Source organism: Osmerus eperlanus, chromosome 16, assembly GCF_963692335.1.
Source record: "Osmerus eperlanus chromosome 16, fOsmEpe2.1, whole genome shotgun sequence".
NCBI classification, from domain to species: domain Eukaryota; kingdom Metazoa; phylum Chordata; class Actinopteri; order Osmeriformes; family Osmeridae; genus Osmerus; species Osmerus eperlanus.
In genome coordinates, this window is record NC_085033.1 from 14,724,407 (window position 1) to 14,751,677 (window position 27,271).

Here is a 27,271-nt window from a genome sequence, read left to right on the forward strand (position 1 = left end):
TGTAACCAAGAAACGAAAAAATATAGGCCTAAATAACAATTTACTAGTTTTGTTTATGGTTGAAAGATGTAGGCTACTTCAAATGCCCCTGTAAATCCAAATTATGAACGCATGTGGCTATTTTCAATAAATGAACCCATATTATTTATTATGACAGCTTTTGCCTTCTTTTAAAATGAGTACAAATGTAACAACTTAACGTGATAAAGCATTGCGTATAGGCTGGTTATAACGACTTAACGTAATTCACTTCACAAACACGAGGTGGCACTCACTTACAATAACGAGTCTATGAGTCAAAGCGGAAAGATTCATTCATGGGCACACTGGGCTTCTGTCAGTGAGTTTCCGGAAGAGAGAAGCGCACCATGCAAATTGAAAACAGGTACCTAATTTTGTTCTGCCTTTTCCTCAATTGCTCGACACCCTATCAATGATTAGCGTAGCCTAGTATTATCAAAGTCACCGGTAGCAATAGTAAATAGCAAGCCAGCGATAGGGAAATTATCTTTCAGTTAGCTAGCTAGCCAGTAGGCATCTCATCCATATCAGCTTGCATATCAGATTTGTTTATGAAGTCTATAGACTTCATAAACCTACACTTCATAGCCTACAGTTAATGCATGGACGGATTCATTTAACCATTCATCAATTAAAATGTGGTATTATTAAACGCACTACGAGTAGCTAAACAAGAGAATTATGACAATTTTAAGAGTTTCAGCCTCTTTAGTTTCCACGACACGTGTGCTTTCCGCAGATTTTGAATTCCTTTATATCAGTTACCTGATGTGGACTAGATTAGTAGGCTACAGGTATCGATTCAGCGTGACATTCAAATACGGTCTATCGCGGAATCTAAACCCTGGATAGCTGACAGCGCTGGCTGCAGGATGTAATATGTAGCCTCTGTCGTGAAGCCGCTCCGTTTTCGCAGTATACAGAACCCTGAAGAGAGTGTCAATCAATGTGTTATGTAACGGGAGGAGGAGGTTTAGGGGGACACGCGCAACCGTGCGGTCAACAAGCGCTTCTGCTGGTCAATGTAGACTGATGTCAGATCAGCTAATTGTCCTCTGAATCCGCACCCTGGTAGAGTGAAGGAATGCAGGACTGATGCGAGAATATCACCGTGAAACGGTGTATCTTCTCGACGGGCCATGAGTGAAGAGGAGGGGGGCGATGATGAGGATGTAAGATCCGGGCTGTTCCAAGATCCGGACTTCCCCGCGGATGACTCCTCGCTGTTCTCCGACCGCTCCACTCCCATCGCCAGCCTCCGTGGTCACATCACCTGGTTGCGGCCGCAGGTACAGGGTTCTATTTGGAACCTTAAGGTTCTCTCCCAAGTCTTTGGAGTTATATTAGAACCTTAGAGAGGTTCTACCTGGTTCCAAACCCTGCTGTTTGAAGAGACCACGTAAAACCCTAAAATCAACGTAACAAACATTTGTTTGTTCTGCCTCCCAACTCTGTATGAACCACCCCCTCTCCTCCACCTGCCCTCCCAAAGGAGATCTGCCCGGCCCCCAGGCTCCTCGCGATGCCTCCCAGCAGGGGCCAGGCCAGGCAGGGCCTGCTGGGAGACTGCTGGTTACTGTGTGCTTGCACCACCCTGCTGGAGAACAGACACCTGCTCGACAAGGTAGGCTGCTGCCCGCAGCTCGGACACTCTCCTAGTACACTCTCCTAGTACACTCTCCTAGTACACTCTCCTAGTACACTCTCCTAGTACACTCTCCTAGTACACTCTCCTAGTACACACTCTCTAGTAAACTCTGAGCTATTTGTCTCATTTTGAGATTTGGCTTCTTGATCTGCAGTCAAGTGCTCTAACCACTGAGCTATACCCATCCCCAGAGGTGTTTTTGCACCCTGTATAAGGCAGGTTATTCCTCTAAAGGGGTGTTTCTGAACCCTCTATAAGGCTGGTTATTCCTCTAAAGGGGTGTTTCTGCACCCTCTATAAGGCTGGTTATTCCCCTAAAGAGATGTTTCTGAACCAACCCTTTATAAGGCAGGTTATTCCTCTAAAGAGGTGTTTCTGCACCTGGTCCAGGTTCTGCCCCCACACCAGCCCCAGTGGGGCCACAGCCGGTATCGGGGCTCCTTCCTGCTCCGCCTCTGGAAGAACGGCCTGTGGACCGAGGTCACCGTGGATGACCGGCTGCCCTGCGTTGGCGGAAAACTGTGCTTTTCCCGCTGCCAGGCCCCCGATGCATTCTGGGTATCCCTGCTGGAGAAGGCCCATGCCAAGTGAGTGACCTGGGGGGGCAGAGTTGTACCGGTCAGTGGTGGGGTTCTGGTGCTGTAACAGTGTTGGGGGGTGCCCCTCCCCCATTCCTTCCTCCTATCCCAGACTCCACGGGTCGTATGAGCGTCTGTGGGCGGGGCAGGTGTCCGAGGCGCTGGTGGACCTGACCGGAGGGCTGGCCGAGCGCTGGAACCTGGAGCATGCTGGGAAGGAGGAGGACCAGGACGGGGGGCATGGCAGCGACCGGGTCCGTGGGTCGACCAGGAAGCTGGATCTGGACTTTTTGCAGGCGGTCAGAGAGGGCTGCTCTGTCAGCTGCTCCACACACAGCGCCCCCACAGGTGAGGAGGGGAAGTTCAGTTTTGTCTCTATGAATAAAACTCCTAACATTTATCTGAACTTCATCATCGCTTGCACTGTGCCTGGTAAATACCGACCGTTCCTTGACTGTAAACAACTAAACACTGTTAGAACTATCCACTTCTGATCTTGACTTTTTTCACTTCGGATTTTGATCCGACTTTACTTCCTATATGCACTGTTTGTATGTCGCTTTGGGAAACAGCATCTGCTCAATGATTCAAATGTAATCTTCAGGACCTGGTTTTATATATTCAAGATAGAGTATAACATGGTTATGGTTAGAGTTATAGGTCAGGGTCAAAGGTCATGACTGCTGAAGGAAACACTTAGGTTGTCTTAACATGTCATGCTTGGTGAGCTTGTCGTTCCCTGGGATCGCCTGCAGGTGGCAGTGTGCTGGAGCAGCACCACGCCCTCAACGTGATGGAGTGGCTGGACGTGAGGACGGCGTCGGGCGGGGGTGGGCGGGAGGGCGGGGCCAAGGGGGAGGGCGGAGAAGAGGTGGTCCGACTGCTTCGCATCCGAAACCCCTGGGGGCGACGCTGCGGGGGGGGAGCCTGGATAGAGGGGTATGTAGAGGGGAATGTAGAGGGGAATGTAGAGGGGTATGTAGAGGGGTATGTAGAGGGGAATGTAGAGGGGTATGTAGAGGGGTATGTAGAGGGAAATGTAGAGGGGTATGTAGAGGGGTATGTAGAGGGGAATGTAGAGGGGTATGTAGAGGGGTATGTAGAGGGAAATGTAGAGGGGTATGTAGAGGGGTATGTAGAGGGGAATGTAGAGGGGTATGTAGAGGGGAATGTAGAGGGGAATGTAGAGGGGAATGTAGAGGGGTATGTAGAGGGGAATGTAGAGGGGTATGTAGAGGGGAATGTAGAGGGGTATGTAGAGGGGTATGTAGTGTATACTTTCATGGAGAATGGAGAATACTTCCATATCAATATGTGTGTGTTTGTATTATACGTGCAGTGTTAGTGTGTATATTTCATATACTGTGTGTGTACCCTCTCCTCTTCTCTCGCTCCCTCCTTGCCTCCATGCTTCCCATCCCCTCCCTCCCGCTCTCCTCCCCGCTCTCCTCCCTCTTCCCTTCCCCCTCTCCCCTCCCTACTCTCCTCCCTGGCAGTGGTGAGGGCTGGCAGACCCTGGAGCCGGCCAGCTCTCTGGAGCTTCTGTCCCGCGCTGAGGAGGGCGAAGTCTGGCTGGACCACACCGAGTTCCTGGCGCAGTTTGATGATGTCACAGTGGGGTATCCCATCAACGAGGACGGGCATCTACAGAGCATCTATACTGGTAGAGTTCTCTGCCAGAACTCCCAGGCATGGCCCCTAGCCTAGCCCTAGGTTGAATGTATCTAGCCTAGCCCTAGGTTGAATGTATCTAGCCTAGCCCTAGGTTGAATATATCTAGCCTAGCCCTAGGTTTAACCCTTGTGTTATCTTCGGGTCATTCTGACCCATCAGTCATTGTGACCCACCGTCGTATTGCGACAAATTTACCGCATACAAAGACAAAGTGAAGCATTTTCTTTTAACAGCTAGGCTGTCTCAGACCCCCCACATTGCAAAGGTTAAAAGAAAATTATTTTAATTTGTTTTTGTATTGGGTAAAATTGGGTAAACACAACGATGGTTCGTTATGAACCTTTGGGTCATGTGACCCGAAGGCAGCACGAGGGTTAATATATAAAGCCTAGCCTTGCCTAGCCTAGAGGCAGGGAGGGGGTGAGAGTGAGGAAAGTTGAATTTCCAGAGAGTTCACTTTTTTATTTTATTTACACACCTATACACCTATGATGAGCAGCCAGGAAATTAATTCTACCACATAATTGGTTGATGAGACTACTCTCCATCCAATAGGAGAGCTGCTGACTCACAGCCATCAGCTGTCCGGCCGCTGGGTCAAAGGTCACTCGGCCGGCGGTTGCCGTAACAACAGCAGCTACGGCAGCAACCCCAAGTTCTGGCTGAGGGTGTGCGAGCGTGGAGAGGTTCTGGTGTCCTTGCTACAGCACTGGAGGCCAGGGAGGACGGCACAGTACCCATGCTCACCAGCAGAGGGCGCCGCCCATGCACGGCACCACCAGGCCATAGCAATCCACATGTGGAAGGTTGGTATGGGAATGTGACTAGGTAGCTCTCTGTCTTTGTGTGTGTGTGTGTAGGTAGGGAAGTGTACTCACCTGGGTTAGACGTGTGTGTGTGTAGGTAGGGAAGTGTACTCACCTGGGTTAGACGTGTGTGTGTGTGTGTGTAGGTAGGGAAGTGTACTCACCTGGGTTAGACGTGTGTGTGTGTAGGTAGGGAAGTGTACTCACCTGGGTTAGACGTGTGTGTGTGTGTGTGTAGGTAGGGAAGTGTACTCACCTGGGTTAGACGTGTGTGTGTGTGTGTGTAGGTAGGGAAGTGTACTCACCTGGGTTAGACGTGTGTGTGTGTGTCTCCACCTCCAGGTGCAGAAGAAGCGTGTCAACGTGGCGCGGACGCTGAACAAGGCCCCGTGCGCGTCGACGCGCTGCCACGCGTACGAGCGAGAGGTGATCATGCACACGCGCCTGGAGCCTGGCTTCCACATGGTCATACCCAGCTGCTTCCATCAGGGGGCTGAGGCCAGCTTCACCCTCAGGGTGTTCTCCTCCGGTCCCACCTCACTCAGGTCCGCCTCGCACGTCACCTTATCACGATAACCATGTTAATGAGAACCTTCTTTCATCTTCATACTGTAGTGCCAGTATGATACTGTAGTGCCAGTATGATACTGTAGTGCCAGGACTCTGTGGCTCTCGTGAAGCGGGCATTGTATGAAGTTTACCTTTCTGTAGTAATGATAATCATAGTTTTAGATGTTTCCCTGCTGATAACGAGCGTGTCGGAGCAGGGAAACATCTAGAACATGCAGGTCAGTGGGCCCTGAGGACCAGGGTTGAAGACCCCTGATTTAGTGGATGTTATCTAATATAGCGTACAGCACATTTGAGCTTGGCAACCTCTTGATCTGCAAGCGCTCTAACCACTGAGCTATGCCCATATTTGGACGTACGATTTTGTTCCTGGTCGGTTGTTGTTTTTTACAGATTGTCTCTTGTGTCCCTGCAGTGCCCTGAAGGCACCTGGGCCCTCGTTGCCGCTGGTAACGGGAGAGTGGGAGACGGTCTACTTCCGGGGCGCGTGGGTCACGGGGTCATCAGCCGGAGGGGGCAGGAACTTCCTGTCTCACTGGCGGAACCCTCGCTTCCCTGTCGTCGTGGGCGACCACGTGGCCGGCACACCTGGGGTTAATGTTCAGGTAACCCTGCGTCAAAACCACCCGGATACTGACCTCCAGCCAATCGGCTTTCACCTGTATACGGTGAGAGGGTTTTTAAATATGTTTGTGTGTTTCTATGGTTGCGATATGAGGCTTGTGTGTCACTTCCTGTAAATACGATGGATATGACGTTGTTTGTACACTTGTCTGTTTTTGATACTATAATGAATTCTTGACAGTTAAATGTATGATAAACGGTGGTTGATAAATACCGCATATCTTACCCTCCACCTTGTTCGAGTCCAGGCTCCAGAGAAGGAGGGGGAGTCTGAGCCGAGCTTACCCAGGGACAAGGAGCCTGTGGCCAGCTGTGTGCCTCACTGCTACACCCAGGATGTGTCGCTGGCCTGCTACCTACCTCCAGGGGCCTATGTTATAGTTCCCTCCACCTACCAGCCCGACTGCCCAGGCCACTTCACCCTCACTGTGGCTCGCAGGATCCTCAGGTAGACCTCATCTGTCTGGCTTCCTTCGTAGCTCTACCATCCTCCCTGCCCCCCTGCTATCATACAAGACAAGACACCCATGCTGTCCTTGACTGTGTTCTTCCTATATCCTCCCTCCTCTTACATCCTCCTCGCCGCCTTTCCGCACTTCTGTCTGTGTTGTGTTACTGTACAGTGCTGTGCTACTATATAGTCTGTGTGGTGCTACTAAAGTGTGTTTGTGTTCCAGGAGAGTGGTGCTGAGCCAGGAGAGGCTGGGCAGAACCATAGAGGAGGTGTGTTGGAGAAAGTCCCCGTGGATGAAACATTAGTATTTATTTATTAACCCTTGTGTTCTCCTCGGGTCGTTCTGACCCATCAGTCATTGTGAACCACCGTCGTATTGCGACAACTTTACCGCATATAAAAACAAAGTGAAGCATTTTCTTTTAACCGTCGGGCTGTCTCAGACCCCCCACATTGCGAAGGTTAAAAGAAAAGTATTTTTATTTGTTTTTGTATTGGGTAAAATTGGGTAAACACAATGATGGTTCGTTATGAACCTTTGGGTCATGTGACCCGAAGGCAGCACGAGGGTTAACCGTTGTGTTATCTTCGGGTCATTCTGACCCATCAGTCATTGTGACCCACCGTCGTATTGCGACAACTTTACCGCATATAAAAACAAAGTGAAGCATTTTCTTTTAACCGTTGGGCTGTCTCAGACCCCCCACGTTGCAAAGGTTAAAAGAAAATTATTTTGATTTGTTTTTGTATTGGGTAAACACAACAATGGTTCATTATGAACCTTTGGGTCATGTGACCCGAAGGCAGCACAAGAGTTGATATGGTCGATGGGGGAAGAAATCCTTAATTTCTCCCATCTTCTCTCTCTCTCTCCCCCCCACCCCCTATCTGTCCTCCCCTTTCCCTCTCGGATCTGACTAACCCCTCTAACAGGTGTCCCACATCTCTCTGATGTCTAGTTAGACCCTGTGCTGCCCCTGGATACCTCATGGACCCCTCCGTCTCTCACCAGGGGGTCTGTGTATAATGTGTGTGTGTGCGTGGTTGTGTAGCTCCTTGCTGCCATCCCATCTGTTGGATGACCAAGTGTTGTTACGGGAAAAGACTTGGCAGATTATTTGCTTGTTTCACATTGGTACGTTGTTGTGTGGGAGATGTGTATGAAAATTAAATTTATTTCCTGTAGCCACATTTGAGTATTAAAGATGTATTCTGGAAATGCACCAATGAGGGGTTGCACTTTGAAAAGTTGTTCATGTTTTTACTTTTACAAAAAGAAAATGCTTTAACTAAAGAGTATGAATTATGCTATCCGACAAATACCACAAGACTAAGAAGATGCTGATGGTCATGATTTATTTTCACTGGTACCAAACATTCACCACGCAACTGCAGCAAAGAGTTCTCTAGTGACATCAAAAGCGGGGGTCGACTACACAAACGTGTTTTGTCAAGAACTCCTTTCGTTTTGAACTCTTCCCACAATCCGCACAACTGAAGGTCTCCTTGCTGTGAGTTTTTAAGTGTCTATGTAGCGATGCCAGGTTGGACAAGCGCACCTGGCAGAGGGTGCAAGGATATGGCCGCTCAGCTTGATGCACAAAACGAATGTGACTTTCCAGGAATGCCTTCTGTTTGTAACTTTTGCCACACTCTGTGCAGACGTGGGGCCTAGCATCATCGTGGACGAACATGTGACTTTTCAAAGTGGCTGCTGTTGTGAAACCTTTACCACACGTCTCACACAGGTGTGACCTGTCAACATGCATTTTGATGTGTTTCCTCAAGCTGTTGTTGTTACTGAACACCTTGCCACAGTACTTACAGGGGAAGCCGTCTCCTGTGTGATACAACATGTGGACTTGAAGCTTCTTTCCCGTCATGAACACGGCATTACAATGGGAACACTTGAAGCTCGCGATTTCTCCTGCCGGCTCTCTGTCCACCATGGTACGATTACGGCGCGTGGGCCCACAGCCTACTCTGGCTACTTTGGCCTGATGTCTGGCAAGATCCACCTTGCTCCCAAAGCTGTGGGAACAGATGCTGCAGCTGAAAGGTCCCTTTTCATGTCTCCTTATGTGCTGATCCCGGCTCGATTTATTGAAAAACCTCTTGAAGCACACAGGACACGTCCGGTTGTCCATGATCACACCGGAGGGTGGAGCCCGGACGGGGGTTTGGTTCTGGGGGGAGACGGTGCTTCCGTGAGGCTGAGGAGAATCTGTGACACTCTGGCTCGGGGCCGAGGCCTGGCTGCTGTGCGCTTGGTCCTCCTGGCCCAGCTGCAGGTTCTGGTGGACCTCTTCCCCAGAGTCTTGCTGCCGGCTGGGAGACTTCACCCCCACACGTGTGTCTGGTCCATGCCTGTCCTGAGAGGCCTCACCACTGCTGCCACGCAACTGGCTCTCCATGAGGTCTTCTACTGAAGTTGACTGAAGGTCGGTCTGCTGACCAACGAGGATCGTCTCCATACTCTGGGTCTCTGAAAGCTGGGTAGATTGAACATAGCCTTTTCTGCACGAAGGGCACCTTGTCCGAGACATACAGTTGAGACTGTGTTCCTCCATTTCACCAGAAGAGGTAAATGTTTGCCCACAAGGACACGAGTGAGGGTTTAGGTTATGCTGCAGTTTCAGGTGCTCTGCCATGGTGTGGGTGTCTTTGAAGGTCTCGTTACACAAAAGGCAGGTTCGGTGGGATCTTTTAGGTACTACTCTGAAGGGTTGTCCCTGACTGTGGAGAGTGGTGGAGGCAGCTGATGTTGAGTTTGTGGTGCTGGTGACCTGCTGTACCCCGGTCCCGTTCATACAGGATGCCTCTCTGGTGTCCGGACCAGCTGGTCCCCCAGGACACTCTGAGCTTGGAGGAGTAGGATCAAATCTCTTCCCACAATCACAGCACAAATAGATCCTCTTCAGACACATTTCAGTGTGTTTTTCAAAATTGGATTTAACGTAACATCTCCAGCCGCAGCCATGGCAACGATGTGGAACCCGTCTTGCCAATGGCCCACCATGGTTGCGTATGTGTTGACTCATTGAGTTGCGGTGAAGCTTCTTGTTGCAAATGGGGCAGGGTCGTTTGTTATCCTGCCCTGGAGAGGGACGGCTAGTGGAGGTTTTCTGCTGAGGTAGAGTCCCTGGTTCTGGCTCCATCTCAGCGGACGATAAAGACGACACAGACTTGTCATCCTGCTCCCAATCTGAGTCTTCGTTGTGGCTGGACACGTGACAGTCCTCCTGGTGTTCCTCCAAACTCTCAGAGTCATCAAATTCTTCCCCACACCCTATGCAGCGGTGGGGAATCTGCTTAGCATGAACGATCATGTGTCTGGTAAAGTCCTTTGCATTGGAAAAACTCTTCCCACACCGGGAGCACGTTTTCACACGCTTCCCAGCATGTAACGCATCAACGGAGGGAGAATCCTGATCTGTGCGGAGAGGGGACAGTCCTTCTCCTCGCTCTGTGGCCGCAGCTTCGCCGGGATTCTCAAACTGAGACGTAGGTGACATCCTACAGAAGTCACTCTTGCGAGAAACAACCTTTGCTCTCATCCGCTGTGGATGTCCCTCCTCCCCCACCCTCTTCTTCTTCCTCCTGTCCAGTTGTTGTGCTGTTAAGGTGGACTCCAGCCCAGACAACAGCTCATCAGTGACTTCCATTCTGTATAGAACAACCTGTGGTTGATGGAGCAGACAGGAAATAACTGTTGAAGACTCGTCCATCACCACTCCTTTGGTTCTGATAGTTTCTTCTCTAGTTTCCAGGTTTCTGTCACTAAGAAGTGTGTTACAAGCCAAATCTGTTTCTTCATCCTTTGCAGTCTGCATTTCGACTGCTGTGTCCTCCTCATCCTCCCTCTCAAAGTTGTCCTCTGGTTCCTCTTCTGGACTAGAAGGTCCAGTTTGGACGCCCATTGCTTGATCAGCACGTATCCTCTGAGCTTCTGTGTGACTGGATTCTGACCACAAAGGTATAGCTGACTGGATGCAAGACAAGGCTGGACTTTGAACACCGAGACATCCCTCCACAGCCTCTGATTGGACCTCTGAGTCGCCACGGACACCCAAGTTGTCAAGCGTCTCTAGGCAGGACTCAGAGAGCGTACAGAGGATATAGTTGTCTTCAGAGACATTACCTAGAAAAAGGTAATTATATTATTTATTTATATGCCCAAAATTTGGTCAGCAGATCTAGAACAGCACACCTTAAAAATATTACAACTTGACAGGTATAAACTTTAAGCAGACTTGCTGGATCTCCTACCGTTGGTGTAGGAATGTCCACCTGTCATGTTATGGTTCAGAAGAAGGGTGCTCAAGGGCTTCAGGTAACACCCAGACTGCTGCAACTCCTCCAGGACAGAGGGGGCGGAGCTGAGAAACGATGACACCTACAGCGAAAGGAGGAAGCAGGAAGAAAAATGGAGCACCAGCAGATTTAACATTTTAACATTAAGTTGTGGAAAACCCACAGTGATTGTTATCATACTCGAGGTGAAGGGTTGTCCTGTCTGCTGTTTGCTAGTTGTAGACATCTTAATTTAAGAGGATAACCCTTTAATGGTAGACATGCAGGCACCGCTTTGGATAAAAACATCTGATAAACAAATACATTATTATTATTTTACCTGTTTAAGGGTTGGAGTAGGAAGAAGAGTGTCCAACCTGGAGAGAAACTCCCACACCAGAGTCTGAAGAGCAAAGTCATACTTGGGGCCAAACTCCTCTGGAAACATGTTCTGGGGACAAACATGAAACAGGAAAAGATGGTTTCCACCTACAAAGTGTATACAGGCCTCAGCCTAAACTAGGGGTCGACCGATATGCGTTTTTCAGGACCGATGTCGATACCGATTATTACAGATCAAAAAGACCGATAACCGATATATGTCTTATGTCAAAGTGAAAATTAATGTCAAAATTAAGAATAAAAAGGCCTCTGACAAAGACTCTAAATTATTTTAACCATATCTTTCATTCTGAAAACTGTTAATAATAATAACAACAACATAAAAAGTGCAGGGAGCATCCAGCAGCATTCTGTAAACATCTTGTACAACTTAAAAGTAAATTGAAACCACAACAAGCAACAAATGAACAAATAATGTAAAATGTAAATGATTTAAAATTTAAAATATTTTATCGGCAAATCGGTTTTGAAAACCCCTGACATCGATAACCATAAAAATGCTTATTAACGGCGCCGATAATCGGTCGACCCCTAGCCTAAACAGTGTGTCTAGAGCAGAAATGGGCGGTGCTGTGGAGGAGGATGGATGACTTACCCGGAAGTAGTGTTCCCTCTGCGCTGGCTGTTCCAGCAGGGTTTCAATCAGCTTCAGAAAGTGTGACACTGATGTTTCCACGTCTGGATCAGAGATCTGCGGAAAAATCATTTTCCACCCGTCATACATTGATAAGTTACTCGTGCGATTGTAAAGAAACGTAACACAATATGAAGTATCACAGCGAATCATGTTCACCTCCTGTCTCCTGTGCATAGCGCTGCAGGTCCTTATTCTGTCTAGTTGTTGCTGGATGGTCTCCGAGTCGACCAGGTCAGAAAGGCACAGCTCCAGAACCAGCTGAAAGTTGAAACATTTCTGATTACGCTTAAAACATACATTTCAGGGCATCGATTGTGGAATTAACTACAACTGACTGACTGTCTAGCTAGCTACTGCCTCGCGTCTTTACCAGAAGGCTGACCAGTTCCTCGCAGTATGAAGACTGTAAAGGTAGCTAGCTAGCTACACGTACCCGCGCTCGCAGCCCCATGAGGAGTTGTACCGTATCTCGGTAGCTCATCAGATCCGGGATGACCGCTAACACCTCGGTAACAAACGTGTCCAGCACTCCGTAGTCTTGGACATTACCCCTCTCAACGACTTGCCATAGAGCTGCAGATACCAACCTAACAGGCGGAACCAAAACACGGACGGACGACACTGGAATAGTGGAAAAATTGATCTTTGTAATATCCATGTTTGCTCGTATGCTCATACTACACCAGCATAATGAGAGTTGTAGCCTACTAGCCTTCGGTACTTTCTGCTGATGCTTTAAATCAAGGAATTTGGGATGGGGCTGAATGGTTAGAGCTAACCGTGTTCCGTCCTCATATGGGTTCTCACGATTTTAATTGCTCTTCATTTCCAAAATAAAAGTCCTGTGCTGAAGTTTGCTGAACTAACAAGAACATCGTCTATCACTGACTATTTTAAAATTAACTCCCATTCGCGGAAGACCTAGCTACCATGGCATTTTCAAAGAAAATGTACTTTGTATTTATTCTCATTTGATGGGTTATATAAAATAGTTAAACATTATCTGTCACGTCAACTGTGAAGCCAGCTAGACAAGGCGTACCTCTAGCAGTGAGTTCATTGACTTCTGCTCCATGTTTTACCAGTTCTCGGACGATATCGTCTCTTCCCAGCGCGCATGCTGTAAAAAAGGCATTCCTGCCGAGTTCATCCTTTTCCTTAAATAAATATTTTGGAGATTCTCTGTCTGATACTGTTAAACTCTCGACGGTTTCCAAATATTCCTGAAGACCTCTGAGATCTCCGGTTAAAGCATACCGCAATATTGAATGTTCTTCAACCGACTGCATACTGTAGTTTAGTTCTAGTTTCAAATTTAGCACTACTGTAGCTGTAGTGCTAGAAAAATGTAACAGGCTTTTACTTTTTACCAGTAGCCGTTGTCAGCAAACCAAAACCTTAGACTTCAGTATTTGATTAGATAACTTCGTTAATCTAGGTCAAGATAGTTTTTATTTCCTGAAGAAGTCAACCGCAGAGCACGGATATTTACCGTTTCCATGGATACAAGTCACGTTTGAGGCAGAGAAGTGGGCGCCTGTTTACAGTGTACGTTGTAATGTTTTGGCTACAGTCAATAATAATACAAACTGTCATTTCACTTTTTTCACACCCAAGGATGCTTTACAGAGTATTAAAAAAGTTAAATACAATGTAAAACAAATATAAAGAACCAAACATTTACAAAATTATAAAATATGATTAGCCTACATTTGGATTTAAGAAATCCAAATTCTATAACGGAAAAATGTGTCTCATAATAAAAGTTTCATTGTAAAATTAAGATACAAAATTTGGAATCGTTTCCCACACACTCCCTACACAACAGATTCTACTACAAGATTCTACTACAAGAAATACAATCTTTATTACTCATTGCAACTCTGTTGTGTAGATTCCCTTTTTGTCATGACCTTGAGCTAAATTGTGACAAATTATACATTTCTGTTGCTACAAATAACTCACGACAAACTGTCAAATGTAAATAATTGCGACAAAGACTTTTCAACTAATATCAAAAGAGTGGGACAGATAAACAAACGTGTTTCTTGAAGTACTCCTCGCTTTTGAAACGCTTACCACAATGCGCACACCCAAAAGTCTTGTTGCTGTGGCATGTCATGTGCTTATGTAGGCGGGACAGGCTGACAAAGCGCATTTGGCAAAGAGTGCAAGGAAATGGTCGCTCCCTGCGGTGTGAAAATCGAATATGTGACTTAAGATATGTCTCCTGTTTATAACTTTTGCCACACTCTGTGCAGACGTGGGGCCTAGCATCATCGTGGACAGGCAGGTGACGTTTCAAACCTATTGCTTTTGCGAAACCTTTACCACACGTCTCACACAGGTGTGACCTGTCAACATGCGTTTTTATATGATTCATCAAGCTGTTGTTGTTACTGAACACCTTGCCACAGTACTTACAGGGGAAGCCGTCTCCTGTGTGATACAACATGTGGACTTGAAGTTTCTTTCCCGTCATGAACACGGCATTACAATGGGAACACTTGAAGCTCGCGATTTCTCCTGCTGGCTCTCTGTCCACCATGGTACGATTACGGCGCGTGGGCCCACAGCCTACTCTGGCTACTTTGGCCTGATGTCTGGCAAGATCCTTCTTGCACCCGAAGCTGTGGGAACAGATGCTGCAGCTGAAAGGTCCCTTTTCATGTCTCCTTATGTGCTGATCCCGGCTCGATTTATTGGAAAACCTCTTGAAGCACACAGGACACGTCCGGTTGTCCATGATCACACCGGAGGGTGGAGCCCGGACGGGGGTTTGGTTCTGGGGGGAGACGGTGCTTCCGTGAGGCTGAGGAGAATCTGTGACACTCTGGCTCGGGGCCGAGGCCTGGCTGCTGTGCGCTTGGTCCTCCTGGCCCGGCTGCAGGTTCTGGTGGACCTCTTCCCCAGAGTCTTGCTGCCGTCTGGGAGACTTCACCCCCACACGTGTGTCTGGTCCATGCCTGTCCTGAGAGGCCTCACCACTGCTGCCACGCAACTGGCTCTCCATGAGGTCTTCTACTGAAGTTGACTGAAGGTCGGTCTGCTGACCAACGAGGATCGTCTCCACACTCTGGCTCGCTGAAAGCTGGGGAGATTGAACATAGCCTTTTCTGCACGAAGGGCACCTTGTCCGAGACATACAGTTGAGACTGTGTTCCTCCATTTCACCAGAAGAGGTAAATGTTTTCCCACAAGGACACGAGTGAGGGTTTAGGTTATGCTGCAGTTTCAGGTGCTCTGCCATGGTGTGGGTGTCTTTGAAGGTCTCGTTACACAAAAGGCAGGTTCGGTGGGATCTTTTAGGTACTACTCTGAAGGGTTGTCCCTGACTGTGGAGAGTGGTGGAGGCAGCTGATGTTGAGTTTGTGGTGCTGGTGACCTGCTGTACCCCGGTCCCGTTCATACAGGATGCCTCTCTGGCGTCCGGGCCAGCTGTTCCCCCGAGACACTCTGAGCTTGGAGGAGCAAGATCAACTCTCTTCCCACAATCACAGCACAAATTGTTCCTCTTTGAACATCTTCTAATGTGTAGATTTGTTGAGTTGCGGTGAAGCTTCTTGTTGCAAATGGGGCAGGGTCGTTTGTTATCCTGCCCTGGAGAGGGACGGCTAGTGGAGGTTTTCTGCTGAGGTAGAGTCCCTGGTTCTGGCTCCATCTCAGCGGACGATAAAGACGACACAGACTTGTCATCCTGCTCCCAATCTGAGTCTTCGTTGTGGCTGGACACGTGACAGTCCTCCTGGTGTTCCTCCAAACTCTCAGAGTCATCAAATTCTTCCCCACACCCTGTGCAGCGGTGGGGAATCTGCTTAGCATGAACGATCATGTGTCTGGTAAAGTCCTTTGCATTGGAAAAACTCTTCCCACACCGGGAGCACGTTTTCACACGCTTCCCAACATACAATGCATCAACGGAGGGAGAATCCTGATCTGTGCGGAGAGGGGACAGTCCTTCTCCTCGCTCTGTGGCCGCAGCTTCGCCGGGATTCTCAAACTGAGACGTAGGTGACATCCTACAGAAGTCACTCTTGCGAGAAACAACCTTTGCTCTCATCCCCTGTGGATGTCCCTCCTCCCCCACCCTCTTCTTCTTCCTCCTGTCCAGTTGTTGTGCTGTTAAGGTGGACTCCAGCCCAGACAACAGCTCATCAGTGACTTCCATTCTGTATAGAACAACCTGTGGTTGATGGAGCAGACAGGAAATAACTGTTGAAGACTCGTCCATCACCACTCCTTTGGTTCTGGTAGTTTCTTCTCTAGTTTCCAGGTTTCTGTCACTAAGAAGTGTGTTACAAGCCAAATCTGTTTCTTCATCCTTTGCAGTCTGCATTTCGACTGCTGTGTCCTCCTCATCCTCCCTCTCAAAGTTGTCCTCTGGTTCCTCTTCTGGACTAGAAGGTCCAGTTTGGACGCCCATTGCTTGATCAGCACGTATCCTCTGAGCTTCTGTGTGACTGGATTCTGACCACAAAGGTATAGCTGACTGGATGCAAGACAAGGCTGGACTTTGAACACCGGGACATCCCTCCACAGCCTCTGATTGGACCTCTGAGTCGCCACGGACACCCAAGTTGTCAAGCGTCTCTAGGCAGGACTCAGAGAGCGTACAGAGAATGTAGTTGTCTTCAGAGACATTACCTAGAGAGAAAAACAAATTCATTACATTATTTAAATTGGCCAAAATTTGGTCAGCCGATCTAGAACAGCACACCTTAAAAATATTACAACTTGACAGGTATAGACTTTAAGCAGACTTGCTGGATCTCATACCGTTGGTGTAGGAATGTCCACCTGTATTGTTATGGTTCAGAAGAAGGGTGCTCAAGGGCTTCAGGTAACACCCAGACTGCTGCAACTCCTCCAGGACAGAGGGGGCGGAGCTGAGAAACGATGACACCTACAGCGAAAGGAGGAAGCAGGAAGAAAAATGGAGCACCAGCAGATTTAACATTTTAACATTAGGTTGTAGAAAACTCACAGTGATTGTTTGTTATCATACTCGAGGTGAAGGGTTGTCCTGTCTGCTGTTTGCTAGTTGTAGACATCTTAATTTAAGAAGATAACCCTTTAATGGTAGACATGCAGGTGTGGTGTTTGTGAGGCACCGCTTTGGATAAAAACATCTGATAAACAAATACATTATTATTATTTTACCTGTTTAAGGGTTGGAGTAGGAAGAAGAGTGTCCAACCTGGAGAGAAACTCCCACACCAGAGTCTGAAGAGCAAAGTCATACTTGGGGCCAAACTCCTCTGGAAACATGTTCTGGGGACAAACATGAAACAGGAAAAGATGGTTTCCACCTACAAAGTGTATACAGGCCTCAGCCTAAACTAGGGGTCGACCGATATGTGTTTTTCAGGGCCGATGCCGATACCGATTATTACAGATCAAGTAGACCGATAACCGATATGTTGAACCAATATATATGTCTAGTGTAAAAATTAAAATTTATGTCAAAATTAAGAATAAAAAGGCCTCTGACAAAGATCTCTTTAAATTATTTTAAACATATCTTTCATTCTGAAAACTGTTAATAATAATAACAACAACATAAAAAGTGCAGGGAGCATCCAGCAGCATTCTGTAAACATTTTGTACAACTTAAAAGTAAATTGAAACCACAACAAGCAACAAATGAACAAATAATGTAAAATGTAAATTATTTAAAATTAAAAATATTTTATCGGCAAATCGGTTTTGAAAATGGCCGATATAGATAAACATAAAAATGCTTAATAACGGCGCCGATAATCGGTCGACCCCTAGCCTAAACAGTGTGTCTAGAGCAGAAATGGGCGGTGCTGTGGAGGAGGATGGATGACTTACCCGGAAGTAGTGTTCCCTCTGCGCTGGCTGTTCCAGCAGGGTTTCAATCAGCTTCAGAAAGTGTGACACTGATGTTTCCACGTCTGGATCAGAGATCTGTGAAATAATCATTTTCCACCCGTCATACATTGATAAGTTACTCGTGCGATTGTAAAGAAACGTAACACAATATGAAGTATCACAGTGAATCATGTTCACCTCCTGTCTCCTGTGCATAGCGCTGCAGGTCCTTATTCTGTCTAGTTGTTGCTGGATGGTCTCCGAGTCGACCAGGTCAGAAAGGCACAGCTCTAGAACCAGCTGAAAGTTGAAACATTTCTGATTACGCTTAAAACATACATTTCAGGGCATCGATTGTGGAATGAACTACAACTGACTGACTGTCTAGCTAGCTACTGCCTCGCGTCTTTACCAGAAGGCTGACCAATTCTTCGCAGTATGAAGGCTGTAAAGGTAGCTCGCTAGCTACACGTACCCGCGCTCGCAGCCCCATGAGGAGTTGGACCGTATCTCGGTAGCTCATCAGATCCGGGATGACCGCTAACACCTCGGTAACAAACGTGTCCAGCACTCCGTAGTCTTGGACATTACCCCTCTCAACGACTTGCCATAGAGCTGCAGATACCAACCTCACAGGCGGAACCAAAACACGGACGGACGACACTGGAATAGTGGAAAAAATTATCTTTGTAATATCCATGTTTGCTCGTATGCTCATACTACGCCAGCATAATGAGAGAGTAGTGCTAGTCTACGGTACTTTCTGCTGACGCTTTAAAGCAAAGAACTTGGGACGGAGCTGAATGCCTTGGTTAGAGCTAGCAAACAACCGTGTTCCGTCCTCTTCTTCTCATTTGGGTTCTCACGATTTGAATTGCTCTTCATTTCCAAAATAAAAGTCCTGTGCTGAAGTTTGCTGAACTAACAGCAAGAAACCAGCGTGGGCAAAATAGTTATACCGTCCGATTTGTCTCTTTCTCTCAATTATAAGTACAAAGCGTTCTCACTTGAACAGTCTTAGATGCCTACAGTGAATAGTCACTGTTTCGAGCTGCCCCCAGAGAGTAGTAGCCTGGTCCTAACCAGACTCTCGTACATTTCATTTGGCCTCCACATGCAAAACCAGTCCTGTTTTGGGGGTCGTCTCATTGTTGCCCCTCTACTGCACTTGTTAATTCCATCAACACCATGCAGCGGAAACTGATTAACAACCCCCTCTGCTACTTAACTGACCAGATCATTATCAGAGAAGTGCAATTTTTATTAATGCCATACCCTGATAAAAAAAACCTGTTCCTTACATTTTTTGGAGCAGTGTATTTTGCCCACACCGGTTTCTCGCTGTTAGTCCAGAAAAACTTCAGCACAGGACTTTTATTTTGGAAATAAAGAGCACAATTCAAATCGTGAGAACCCATAGGAAGACGTAACACGGTCATTTGCTAGCCAAGGCATTCAGCTCCGTCCCAAGTTCTTTGCTTTAAAGCGTCAGCAGAAAGTACCGTAGACTAGCACTACTCTCTCATTATGCTGGCGTAGTATGAGCATACGAGCAAACATGGATATTACAAAGATAATTTTTTCCACTATTCCAGTGTCGTCCGTCCGTGTTTTGGTTCCGCCTGTGAGGTTGGTATCTGCAGCTCTATGGCAAGTCGTTGAGAGGGGTAATGTCCAAGACTACGGAGTGCTGGACACGTTTGTTACCGAGGTGTTAGCGGTCATCCCGGATCTGATGAGCTACCGAGATACGGTCCAACTCCTCATGGGGCTGCGAGCGCGGGTACGTGTAGCTAGCGAGCTACCTTTACAGCCTTCATACTGCGAAGAATTGGTCAGCCTTCTGGTAAAGACGCGAGGCAGTAGCTAGCTAGACAGTCAGTCAGTTGTAGTTCATTCCACAATCGATGCCCTGAAATGTATGTTTTAAGCGTAATCAGAAATGTTTCAACTTTCAGCTGGTTCTAGAGCTGTGCCTTTCTGACCTGGTCGACTCGGAGACCATCCAGCAACAACTAGACAGAATAAGGACCTGCAGCGCTATGCACAGGAGACAGGAGGTGAACATGATTCACTGTGATACTTCATATTGTGTTACGTTTCTTTACAATCGCACGAGTAACTTATCAATGTATGACGGGTGGAAAATGATTATTTCACAGATCTCTGATCCAGACGTGGAAACATCAGTGTCACACTTTCTGAAGCTGATTGAAACCCTGCTGGAACAGCCAGCGCAGAGGGAACACTACTTCCGGGTAAGTCATCCATCCTCCTCCACAGCACCGCCCATTTCTGCTCTAGACACACTGTTTAGGCTAGGGGTCGACCGATTATCGGCGCCGTTATTAAGCATTTTTATGTTTATCTATATCGGCCATTTTCAAAACCGATTTGCCGATAAAATATTTTTAATTTTAAATAATTTACATTTTACATTATTTGTTCATTTGTTGCTTGTTGTGGTTTCAATTTACTTTTAAGTTGTACAAAATGTTTACAGAATGCTGCTGGATGCTCCCTGCACTTTTTATGTTGTTGTTATTATTATTAACAGTTTTCAGAATGAAAGATATGTTTAAAATAATTTAAAGAGATCTTTGTCAGAGGCCTTTTTATTCTTAATTTTGACATAAATTTTAATTTTTACACTAGACATATATATTGGTTCAACATATCGGTTATCGGTCTACTTGATCTGTAATAATCGGTATCGGCATCGGCCCTGAAAAACACATATCGGTCGACCCCTAGTTTAGGCTGAGGCCTGTATACACTTTGTAGGTGGAAACCATCTTTTCCTGTTTCATGTTTGTCCCCAGAACATGTTTCCAGAGGAGTTTGGCCCCAAGTATGACTTTGCTCTTCAGACTCTGGTGTGGGAGTTTCTCTCCAGGTTGGACACTCTTCTTCCTACTCCAACCCTTAAACAGGTAAAATAATAATAATGTATTTGTTTATCAGATGTTTTTATCCAAAGCGGTGCCTCACAAACACCACACCTGCATGTCTACCATTAAAGGGTTATCTTCTTAAATTAAGATGTCTACAACTAGCAAACAGCAGACAGGACAACCCTTCACCTCGAGTATGATAACAAACAATCACTGTGAGTTTTCTACAACCTAATGTTAAAATGTTAAATCTGCTGGTGCTCCATTTTTCTTCCTGCTTCCTCCTTTCGCTGTAGGTGTCATCGTTTCTCAGCTCCGCCCCCTCTGTCCTGGAGGAGTTGCAGCAGTCTGGGTGTTACCTGAAGCCCTTGAGCACCCTTCTTCTGAACCATAACATGACAGGTGGACATTCCTACACCAACGGTATGAGATCCAGCAAGTCTGCTTAAAGTCTATACCTGTCAAGTTGTAATATTTTTAAGGTGTGCTGTTCTAGATCGGCTGACCAAATTTTGGCCAATTTAAATAATGTAATGAATTTGTTTTTCTCTCTAGGTAATGTCTCTGAAGACAACTACATTCTCTGTACGCTCTCTGAGTCCTGCCTAGAGACGCTTGACAACTTGGGTGTCCGTGGCGACTCAGAGGTCCAATCAGAGGCTGTGGAGGGATGTCCCGGTGTTCAAAGTCCAGCCTTGTCTTGCATCCAGTCAGCTATACCTTTGTGGTCAGAATCCAGTCACACAGAAGCTCAGAGGATACGTGCTGATCAAGCAATGGGCGTCCAAACTGGACCTTCTAGTCCAGAAGAGGAACCAGAGGACAACTTTGAGAGGGAGGATGAGGAGGACACAGCAGTCGAAATGCAGACTGCAAAGGATGAAGAAACAGATTTGGCTTGTAACACACTTCTTAGTGACAGAAACCTGGAAACTAGAGAAGAAACTACCAGAACCAAAGGAGTGGTGATGGACGAGTCTTCAACAGTTATTTCCTGTCTGCTCCATCAACCACAGGTTGTTCTATACAGAATGGAAGTCACTGATGAGCTGTTGTCTGGGCTGGAGTCCACCTTAACAGCACAACAACTGGACAGGAGGAAGAAGAAGAGGGTGGGGGAGGAGGGACATCCACAGGGGATGAGAGCAAAGGTTGTTTCTCGCAAGAGTGACTTCTGTAGGATGTCACCTACGTCTCAGTTTGAGAATCCCGGCGAAGCTGCGGCCACAGAGCGAGGAGAAGGACTGTCCCCTCTCCGCACAGATCAGGATTCTCCCTCCGTTGATGCATTGTATGTTGGGAAGCGTGTGAAAACGTGCTCCCGGTGTGGGAAGAGTTTTTCCAATGCAAAGGACTTTACCAGACACATGATCGTTCATGCTAAGCAGATTCCCCACCGCTGCACAGGGTGTGGGGAAGAATTTGATGACTCTGAGAGTTTGGAGGAACACCAGGAGGACTGTCACGTGTCCAGCCACAACGAAGACTCAGATTGGGAGCAGGATGACAAGTCTGTGTCGTCTTTATCGTCCGCTGAGATGGAGCCAGAACCAGGGACTCTACCTCAGCAGAAAACCTCCACTAGCCGTCCCTCTCCAGGGCAGGATAACAAACGACCCTGCCCCATTTGCAACAAGAAGCTTCACCGCAACTCAACAAATCTACACATTAGAAGATGTTCAAAGAGGAACAATTTGTGCTGTGATTGTGGGAAGAGAGTTGATCTTGCTCCTCCAAGCTCAGAGTGTCTCGGGGGAACAGCTGGCCCGGACGCCAGAGAGGCATCCTGTATGAACGGGACCGGGGTACAGCAGGTCACCAGCACCACAAACTCAACATCAGCTGCCTCCACCACTCTCCACAGTCAGGGACAACCCTTCAGAGTAGTACCTAAAAGATCCCACCGAACCTGCCTTTTGTGTAACGAGACCTTCAAAGACACCCACACCATGGCAGAGCACCTGAAACTGCAGCATAACCTAAACCCTCACTCGTGTCCTTGTGGGAAAACATTTACCTCTTCTGGTGAAATGGAGGAACACAGTCTCAACTGTATGTCTCGGACAAGGTGCCCTTCGTGCAGAAAAGGCTATGTTCAATCTACCCAGCTTTCAGAGACCCAGAGTGTGGAGACGATCCTCGTTGGTCAGCAGACCGACCTTCAGTCAACTTCAGTAGAAGACCTCATGGAGAGCCAGTTGCGTGGCAGCAGTGGTGAGGCCTCTCAGGACAGGCATGGACCAGACACACGTGTGGGGGTGAAGTCTCCCAGACGGCAGCAAGACTCTGGGGAAGAGGTCCACCAGAACCTGCAGCCGGGCCAGGAGGACCAAGCGCACAGCAGCCAGGCCTCGGCCCCGAGCCAGAGTGTCACAGATTCTCCTCAGCCTCACGGAAGCACCGTCTCCCCCCAGAACCAAACCCCCGTCCGGGCTCCACCCTCCGGTGTGATCATGGACAACCGGACGTGTCCTGTGTGCTTCAAGAGGTTTTTCAATAAATCGAGCCGGGATCAGCACATGAGGAGACATGAAAAGGGACCTTTCAGCTGCAGCATCTGTTCCCACAGCTTCGGGAACAAGGTGGATCTTGCCAGACATCAGGCCAAAGTAGCCAGAGTAGGCTGTGGGCCCACGCGCCGTAATCGTACCATGGTGGACAGAGAGCCGGCAGGAGAAATCGCGAGCTTCAAGTGTTCCCATTGTAATGCCGTGTTCACGACAGACAAGAAGCTTCAAGTCCACATTTTGTATCACACAGGAGACGGCTTCCCCTGTAAGTACTGTGGCAAGGTGTTCAGTAACAACAACAGCTTGATGAATCATATAAAAACGCATGTTGACAGGTCACACCTGTGTGAGACGTGTGGTAAAGGTTTCGCAAAAGCAATAGGTTTGAAACGTCACCTGCCTGTCCACGATGATGCTAGGCCCCACGTCTGCACAGAGTGTGGCAAAAGTTATAAACAGGAGACACATCTGAAGTCACATATTCGATTTTCACACCGCGGGGAGCGACCATTTCCTTGCACTCTTTGCCAAATGCGCTTTGTCAGCCTGTCCCGCCTACATAAGCACATGACATGCCACAGCAACAAGACTTTTGGGTGTGCGCATTGTGGTAAGCGTTTCAAAAGAGAGGAGTACTTCAAGAAACACGTTTGTTTAGCTGTCCCACGCTTTTGATATTAGTTGAAAAGTCTTTGTCGCAATTATTTACATTTGACAGTTTGTCGTGAGTTATTTGTAGCAACAGCAATTTATCATTTGTCACAATTTAGCTCAAGGTCATGACAAAAAGGGAATCTACACAACAGAGTTGCAATGAGTAATAAAGATTGTATTTATTGTAGTAGAATCTTGTAGTAGAATCTGTTGTGTAGGGAGTGTGTGGGAAACGATTCCAAATTATGTATCTTCATTTTACAATGAAACTCTTTTATTATGAGACACATTTTTCCGTTATAGAATTTGGATTTCTTAACCCTTGTGCTGCCTTCGGGTCACATGACCCAAAGGTTCATAACGAACCATCGTTGTTTTTACCAAATTCAAAAACAAATAAAAATAATTTTCTTTTAACCTTTGCAATGTGGGGGGTCTGAGACAGCCCAACGGTTAAAAAAAATGCTTCACTTTGTTTTTGTATGAGGTAAATTTGTCGCAATACGACGGTGGGTCACAATGACTGATGGGTCAGAATGACCCGAAGATAACACAACGGTTAAATCCAAATGTATGCTCATCATATTTTATAATTTTGTAAATGTTTGGTTCTTTATATTTGTTTTACATTGACATTGTATTTAACTTTTTCAATACTCTGTAAAGCATCCTTGGGTGTGAAAAAAGTGAAATGACAGTTTGTATTATTATTGACTGTAGCCTAAACATTACAACGTACACTGTAAACAGGCGCCCACTTCTCTGCCTCAAACGTGACTTGTATCCATGGAAACGGTAAATATCCGTGCTCTGCGGTTGACTTCTTCAGGAAATAAAAACTATCGTGACCTAGATTAACGATGTTACCTTATCAAATACTGAAGTCTAAGGTTTTGGTTTGCTGACAACGGCTACTGGTAAAAAGTAAAAGCCTGTTATATTTTTCTAGAACTACAGCTACAGTAGTGCTAAATTTGAAACTAGAACTAAACTACAGTATGCAGTCGGTTGAAGAACATTCAATATTGCGGTATGCTTTAACAGGAGATCTCAGAGGTCTTCAGGAATATTTGGAAACCGTCGAGAGTTTAACAGTATCAGACAGAGAATCTCCAAAATATTTATTTAAGGAAAAGGATGAACTCGGCAGGAATGCCTTTTTTACAGCATGCGCGCTGGGAAGAGACGATATCGTCCGAGAACTGGTAAAACATGGAGCAGAAGTCAATGAACTCACTGCTAGAGGTACGCCTTGTCTAGCTGGCTTCACAGTTGACGTGACAGATAATGTCTAAATATTTTATATAACCCATCAAATGAGAATAAATACAAAGTACATTTTCGTTGAAAATGCCATGGTAGGTCTTCCGCGAATGGGAGTTTATTTTAAAATAGTCAGTGATAAAGCTAGTCTAACGTTCTCTGTAAACTTATTTCCAGGTTATTCCCCGCTGCATTACTCTACACTCTGGGGCCAGCTAGAAACGGTGAAAACTTTAGTAGCGCTGGGTGCCAACATGCAATTGAAGAACTTCCGAGGGGAACGAGCGATTGATGTGGCCTCCCGGTATTCAAAAACGGATTGCGCTGAATATCTTAACTGGGCAGGTGAGTTTCTGAGACGGGGCAAGCAAGAACGAGAGCGCGATGTATTTATAATAGAGAGGAAGACACTGAGAATGTTGTACATATTTCTGTGTGAATTGAAAATTCAGTTATTCACTTCATCTGCTGCAGAGGCTAAGCAGGACTTGGTGTCTTACATATCTCACGTGAGAGACACCGTTTCCGATCCTGACAAGGTTCAGGGCAAACTTAGCAAAGAAGATAAGGTAAGATAACCATCTTACAACAACATAAGTAACATCAACATATTCATAGACTTTCATAAATGTAACCAATGATAAGTTCCAGTAAGCATAATTAAAATATAAAGCAGTATTTATTTTTTTATCTATAAAGCTAGTCTTTTTTGTACAGCAACATTATTCAATGTCCTCACAAATTAGAACATGTGCACGAGTATCTGTACGGCAAAGTATGACTGGGTGCAGACTGCCAGAGACCCGTCGACCCAGGAATTCATTGACCAGAAAAGACGTCTTGAGGACACACTGTCAACTATTCTCTCCAAGCTCGCTATTCTGTGTAAGTAAATCAGGTTTCGAAGGGACTCGACAGATCTGTTACGAGATATTTTTGACTGTTGTCGATCATACGCTGTTGTTTTGTATTTGTTATTAGTAAAATAAACAGCATTAAAAGCAAAAAGTTGTCTGTGGAGTGTGTAGCCAGTTAAAAACCCAAGCCTATCTAGCCACCACCACAATCATATTTTGCCACACATTTTCTCTCAGCCACCTGGGCCATGGTAATGCATGTAATAATCTGTCAATAATTCCTCTCTCTCTTTTTTCAGATGACGCCACAGCTAAAACAATCAAAGCCTGAGACACAAGGTTGAGGATAATCCCTGTGGAATGACTGGGGTAAAACCCTGCTTTTTTCTAAAGGCTCTTTCATGCCGGGAACAAGCTGACCACACTGTCTGCTATTCTGCGTCTTTACCACAGGGTGTCACTGTGTTGCTATCTGCATCGGGGGGAGGAGGTGAGGGGGGGAGAGAGGTGAGGGGGGAGGTGAGGGGGGGGAAGAGGTGAGGGGGGGGAGAGGTGAGGGGGGGGAGAGGTGAGGGGGGGGGAGAGGTGAGGGGCCACTTCCAAGATGAATTCTCTGTGTCCACTGTCAATTACTACCAGGTCACTGTGTCAGCCTCCAGACTGCTACGGTCTTCCAGCGAGCTGCTGTCCTCTGGGTTCATTCTGCAGGGGAGCTTATCATCACAGACACTGGTGGGACCTTGACTCGACTGCCAAACACAATCCTGGCCTTGAGTTGCATCAGCTGTGGAACCTGTTTCTCCTCGCTGTAATGTCTGACTCCCGATCAGCTTTCATTCTTCACGTCAGCTCGTTAAATGTGTGTGTGTGTGTGAAGGTATTTCAGCTGAGGGTGGGGTTTTTGGTTCATTGAAGCTTTGTATGCAAGGTTCTTTGTCTATTGAATGTAAAGTCGATTCATACATAATGTCTCTCTGGTTATTTACTTCCCAATTCCTGCTTTGGGTGCAAATACAAATGACTGCATAGTTCTCTGTTGGTCTGGTGCGCAGCCTTCTCTGTTGATCTGGTGCACAGCCTTTATTGTTAAACTTTTCTGAGATGGAAAAAGTCTTCTGAACACACTTTTGTCTTGCTGCCAAATACCAGTGCGGGTCGTCAGCTGGCTACCTGTGTTTCCTGCTGGTGTAAAACTCTGACAGGCGCTTCAGTGGCCTCGTTGCTCGCACCTTCTCTTCATTCCTGTAGATTTGAGCTGCCGAGTATGAGTAGCGTTCAGAAAGTCTCTGCATCTCTCAAGTTTCTCGAACTCACACACACACAGTCACACACACACAGCTTGTGAGCGTGAGGGAGAGGGGCAGCATGACGGTGGAGGCTAGTCCTTGGGGGACTGGGTGGGGCTGTGATAAGGGCTCTTTTCTGTGAAAGTGCAGACTTACTGTTACTACAGAGAAGGGTGACACAGCTGATACAGTTCAACCGAAATGGCGGGAGGATGTGTGTGTGTGCGTTAGAACCCCTTAACTCGGTGTGAGTTTGAAGTGGCTG

General features: G+C 46.9%; 5 protein-coding genes across 7 annotated transcripts; 3 read left to right on the forward strand and 2 right to left on the reverse strand.

Moving 5' to 3' along the window:
* Positions 1 to 295: 295 nt before the first annotated feature.
* On the forward strand, positions 296 to 7,623 carry capn10 (calpain 10). The gene is made up of 14 exons (XM_062481216.1): positions 296 to 385; positions 1,097 to 1,310; positions 1,514 to 1,645; positions 2,060 to 2,256; positions 2,360 to 2,595; positions 3,003 to 3,077; positions 3,117 to 3,186; positions 3,744 to 3,910; positions 4,477 to 4,727; positions 5,070 to 5,272; positions 5,713 to 5,965; positions 6,170 to 6,369; positions 6,599 to 6,644; positions 7,309 to 7,623. The coding sequence occupies exons 2-14, from the start codon at positions 1,161 to 1,163 to the stop codon at positions 7,336 to 7,338; spliced, it is 2,010 nt and encodes a 669-aa protein (XP_062337200.1). The 5' UTR covers positions 296 to 385; positions 1,097 to 1,160; the 3' UTR covers positions 7,339 to 7,623.
* On the reverse strand, positions 7,623 to 12,475 carry LOC134036321 (gastrula zinc finger protein xFG20-1-like). Of its 2 annotated transcripts, none has more exons than XM_062481214.1 (6): positions 12,141 to 12,475; positions 11,864 to 11,965; positions 11,666 to 11,761; positions 11,009 to 11,119; positions 10,645 to 10,771; positions 7,623 to 10,516 (listed from the first exon to the last, which is right to left on the reverse strand). In XM_062481214.1, exons 1-6 carry the CDS (start codon positions 12,381 to 12,383, stop codon positions 7,791 to 7,793), a joined length of 3,405 nt encoding a protein of 1,134 aa, XP_062337198.1. In that variant the 5' UTR covers positions 12,384 to 12,475; the 3' UTR covers positions 7,623 to 7,790. The 2 variants fall into 2 exon arrangements, with proteins under 2 accessions (XP_062337198.1, XP_062337199.1); XM_062481215.1 differs by having other exon boundaries at positions 12,078 to 12,475.
* A 277-nt stretch (positions 12,476 to 12,752) lies between these two features.
* On the reverse strand, positions 12,753 to 18,421 carry LOC134036798 (zinc finger protein 160-like). Its single transcript, XM_062481894.1, has 6 exons — positions 18,018 to 18,421; positions 17,741 to 17,842; positions 17,543 to 17,638; positions 16,868 to 16,978; positions 16,484 to 16,610; positions 12,753 to 16,351 (listed from the first exon to the last, which is right to left on the reverse strand). The coding sequence occupies exons 1-6, from the start codon at positions 18,258 to 18,260 to the stop codon at positions 13,722 to 13,724; spliced, it is 3,309 nt and encodes a 1,102-aa protein (XP_062337878.1). The 5' UTR covers positions 18,261 to 18,421; the 3' UTR covers positions 12,753 to 13,721.
* Positions 18,422 to 18,894: 473 nt separating this feature from the next.
* On the forward strand, positions 18,895 to 23,892 carry LOC134036717 (zinc finger protein 160-like). The gene is made up of 6 exons (XM_062481771.1): positions 18,895 to 19,325; positions 19,501 to 19,602; positions 19,705 to 19,800; positions 20,365 to 20,475; positions 20,733 to 20,859; positions 20,992 to 23,892. Exons 1-6 carry the CDS (start codon positions 19,083 to 19,085, stop codon positions 23,619 to 23,621), a joined length of 3,309 nt encoding a protein of 1,102 aa, XP_062337755.1. The 5' UTR covers positions 18,895 to 19,082; the 3' UTR covers positions 23,622 to 23,892.
* Positions 23,893 to 24,464: 572 nt separating this feature from the next.
* On the forward strand, positions 24,465 to 26,197 carry ankrd45 (ankyrin repeat domain 45). Of its 2 annotated transcripts, none has more exons than XM_062481772.1 (5): positions 24,465 to 24,845; positions 25,041 to 25,208; positions 25,338 to 25,432; positions 25,610 to 25,748; positions 26,020 to 26,197. In XM_062481772.1, the coding sequence occupies exons 1-5, from the start codon at positions 24,599 to 24,601 to the stop codon at positions 26,049 to 26,051; spliced, it is 681 nt and encodes a 226-aa protein (XP_062337756.1). In that variant the 5' UTR covers positions 24,465 to 24,598; the 3' UTR covers positions 26,052 to 26,197. The 2 variants fall into 2 exon arrangements, with proteins under 2 accessions (XP_062337756.1, XP_062337757.1); XM_062481773.1 differs by lacking the exon at positions 24,465 to 24,845 and adding an exon at positions 24,857 to 24,958.
* The last annotated feature ends 1,074 nt before the right edge of the window (positions 26,198 to 27,271 follow it).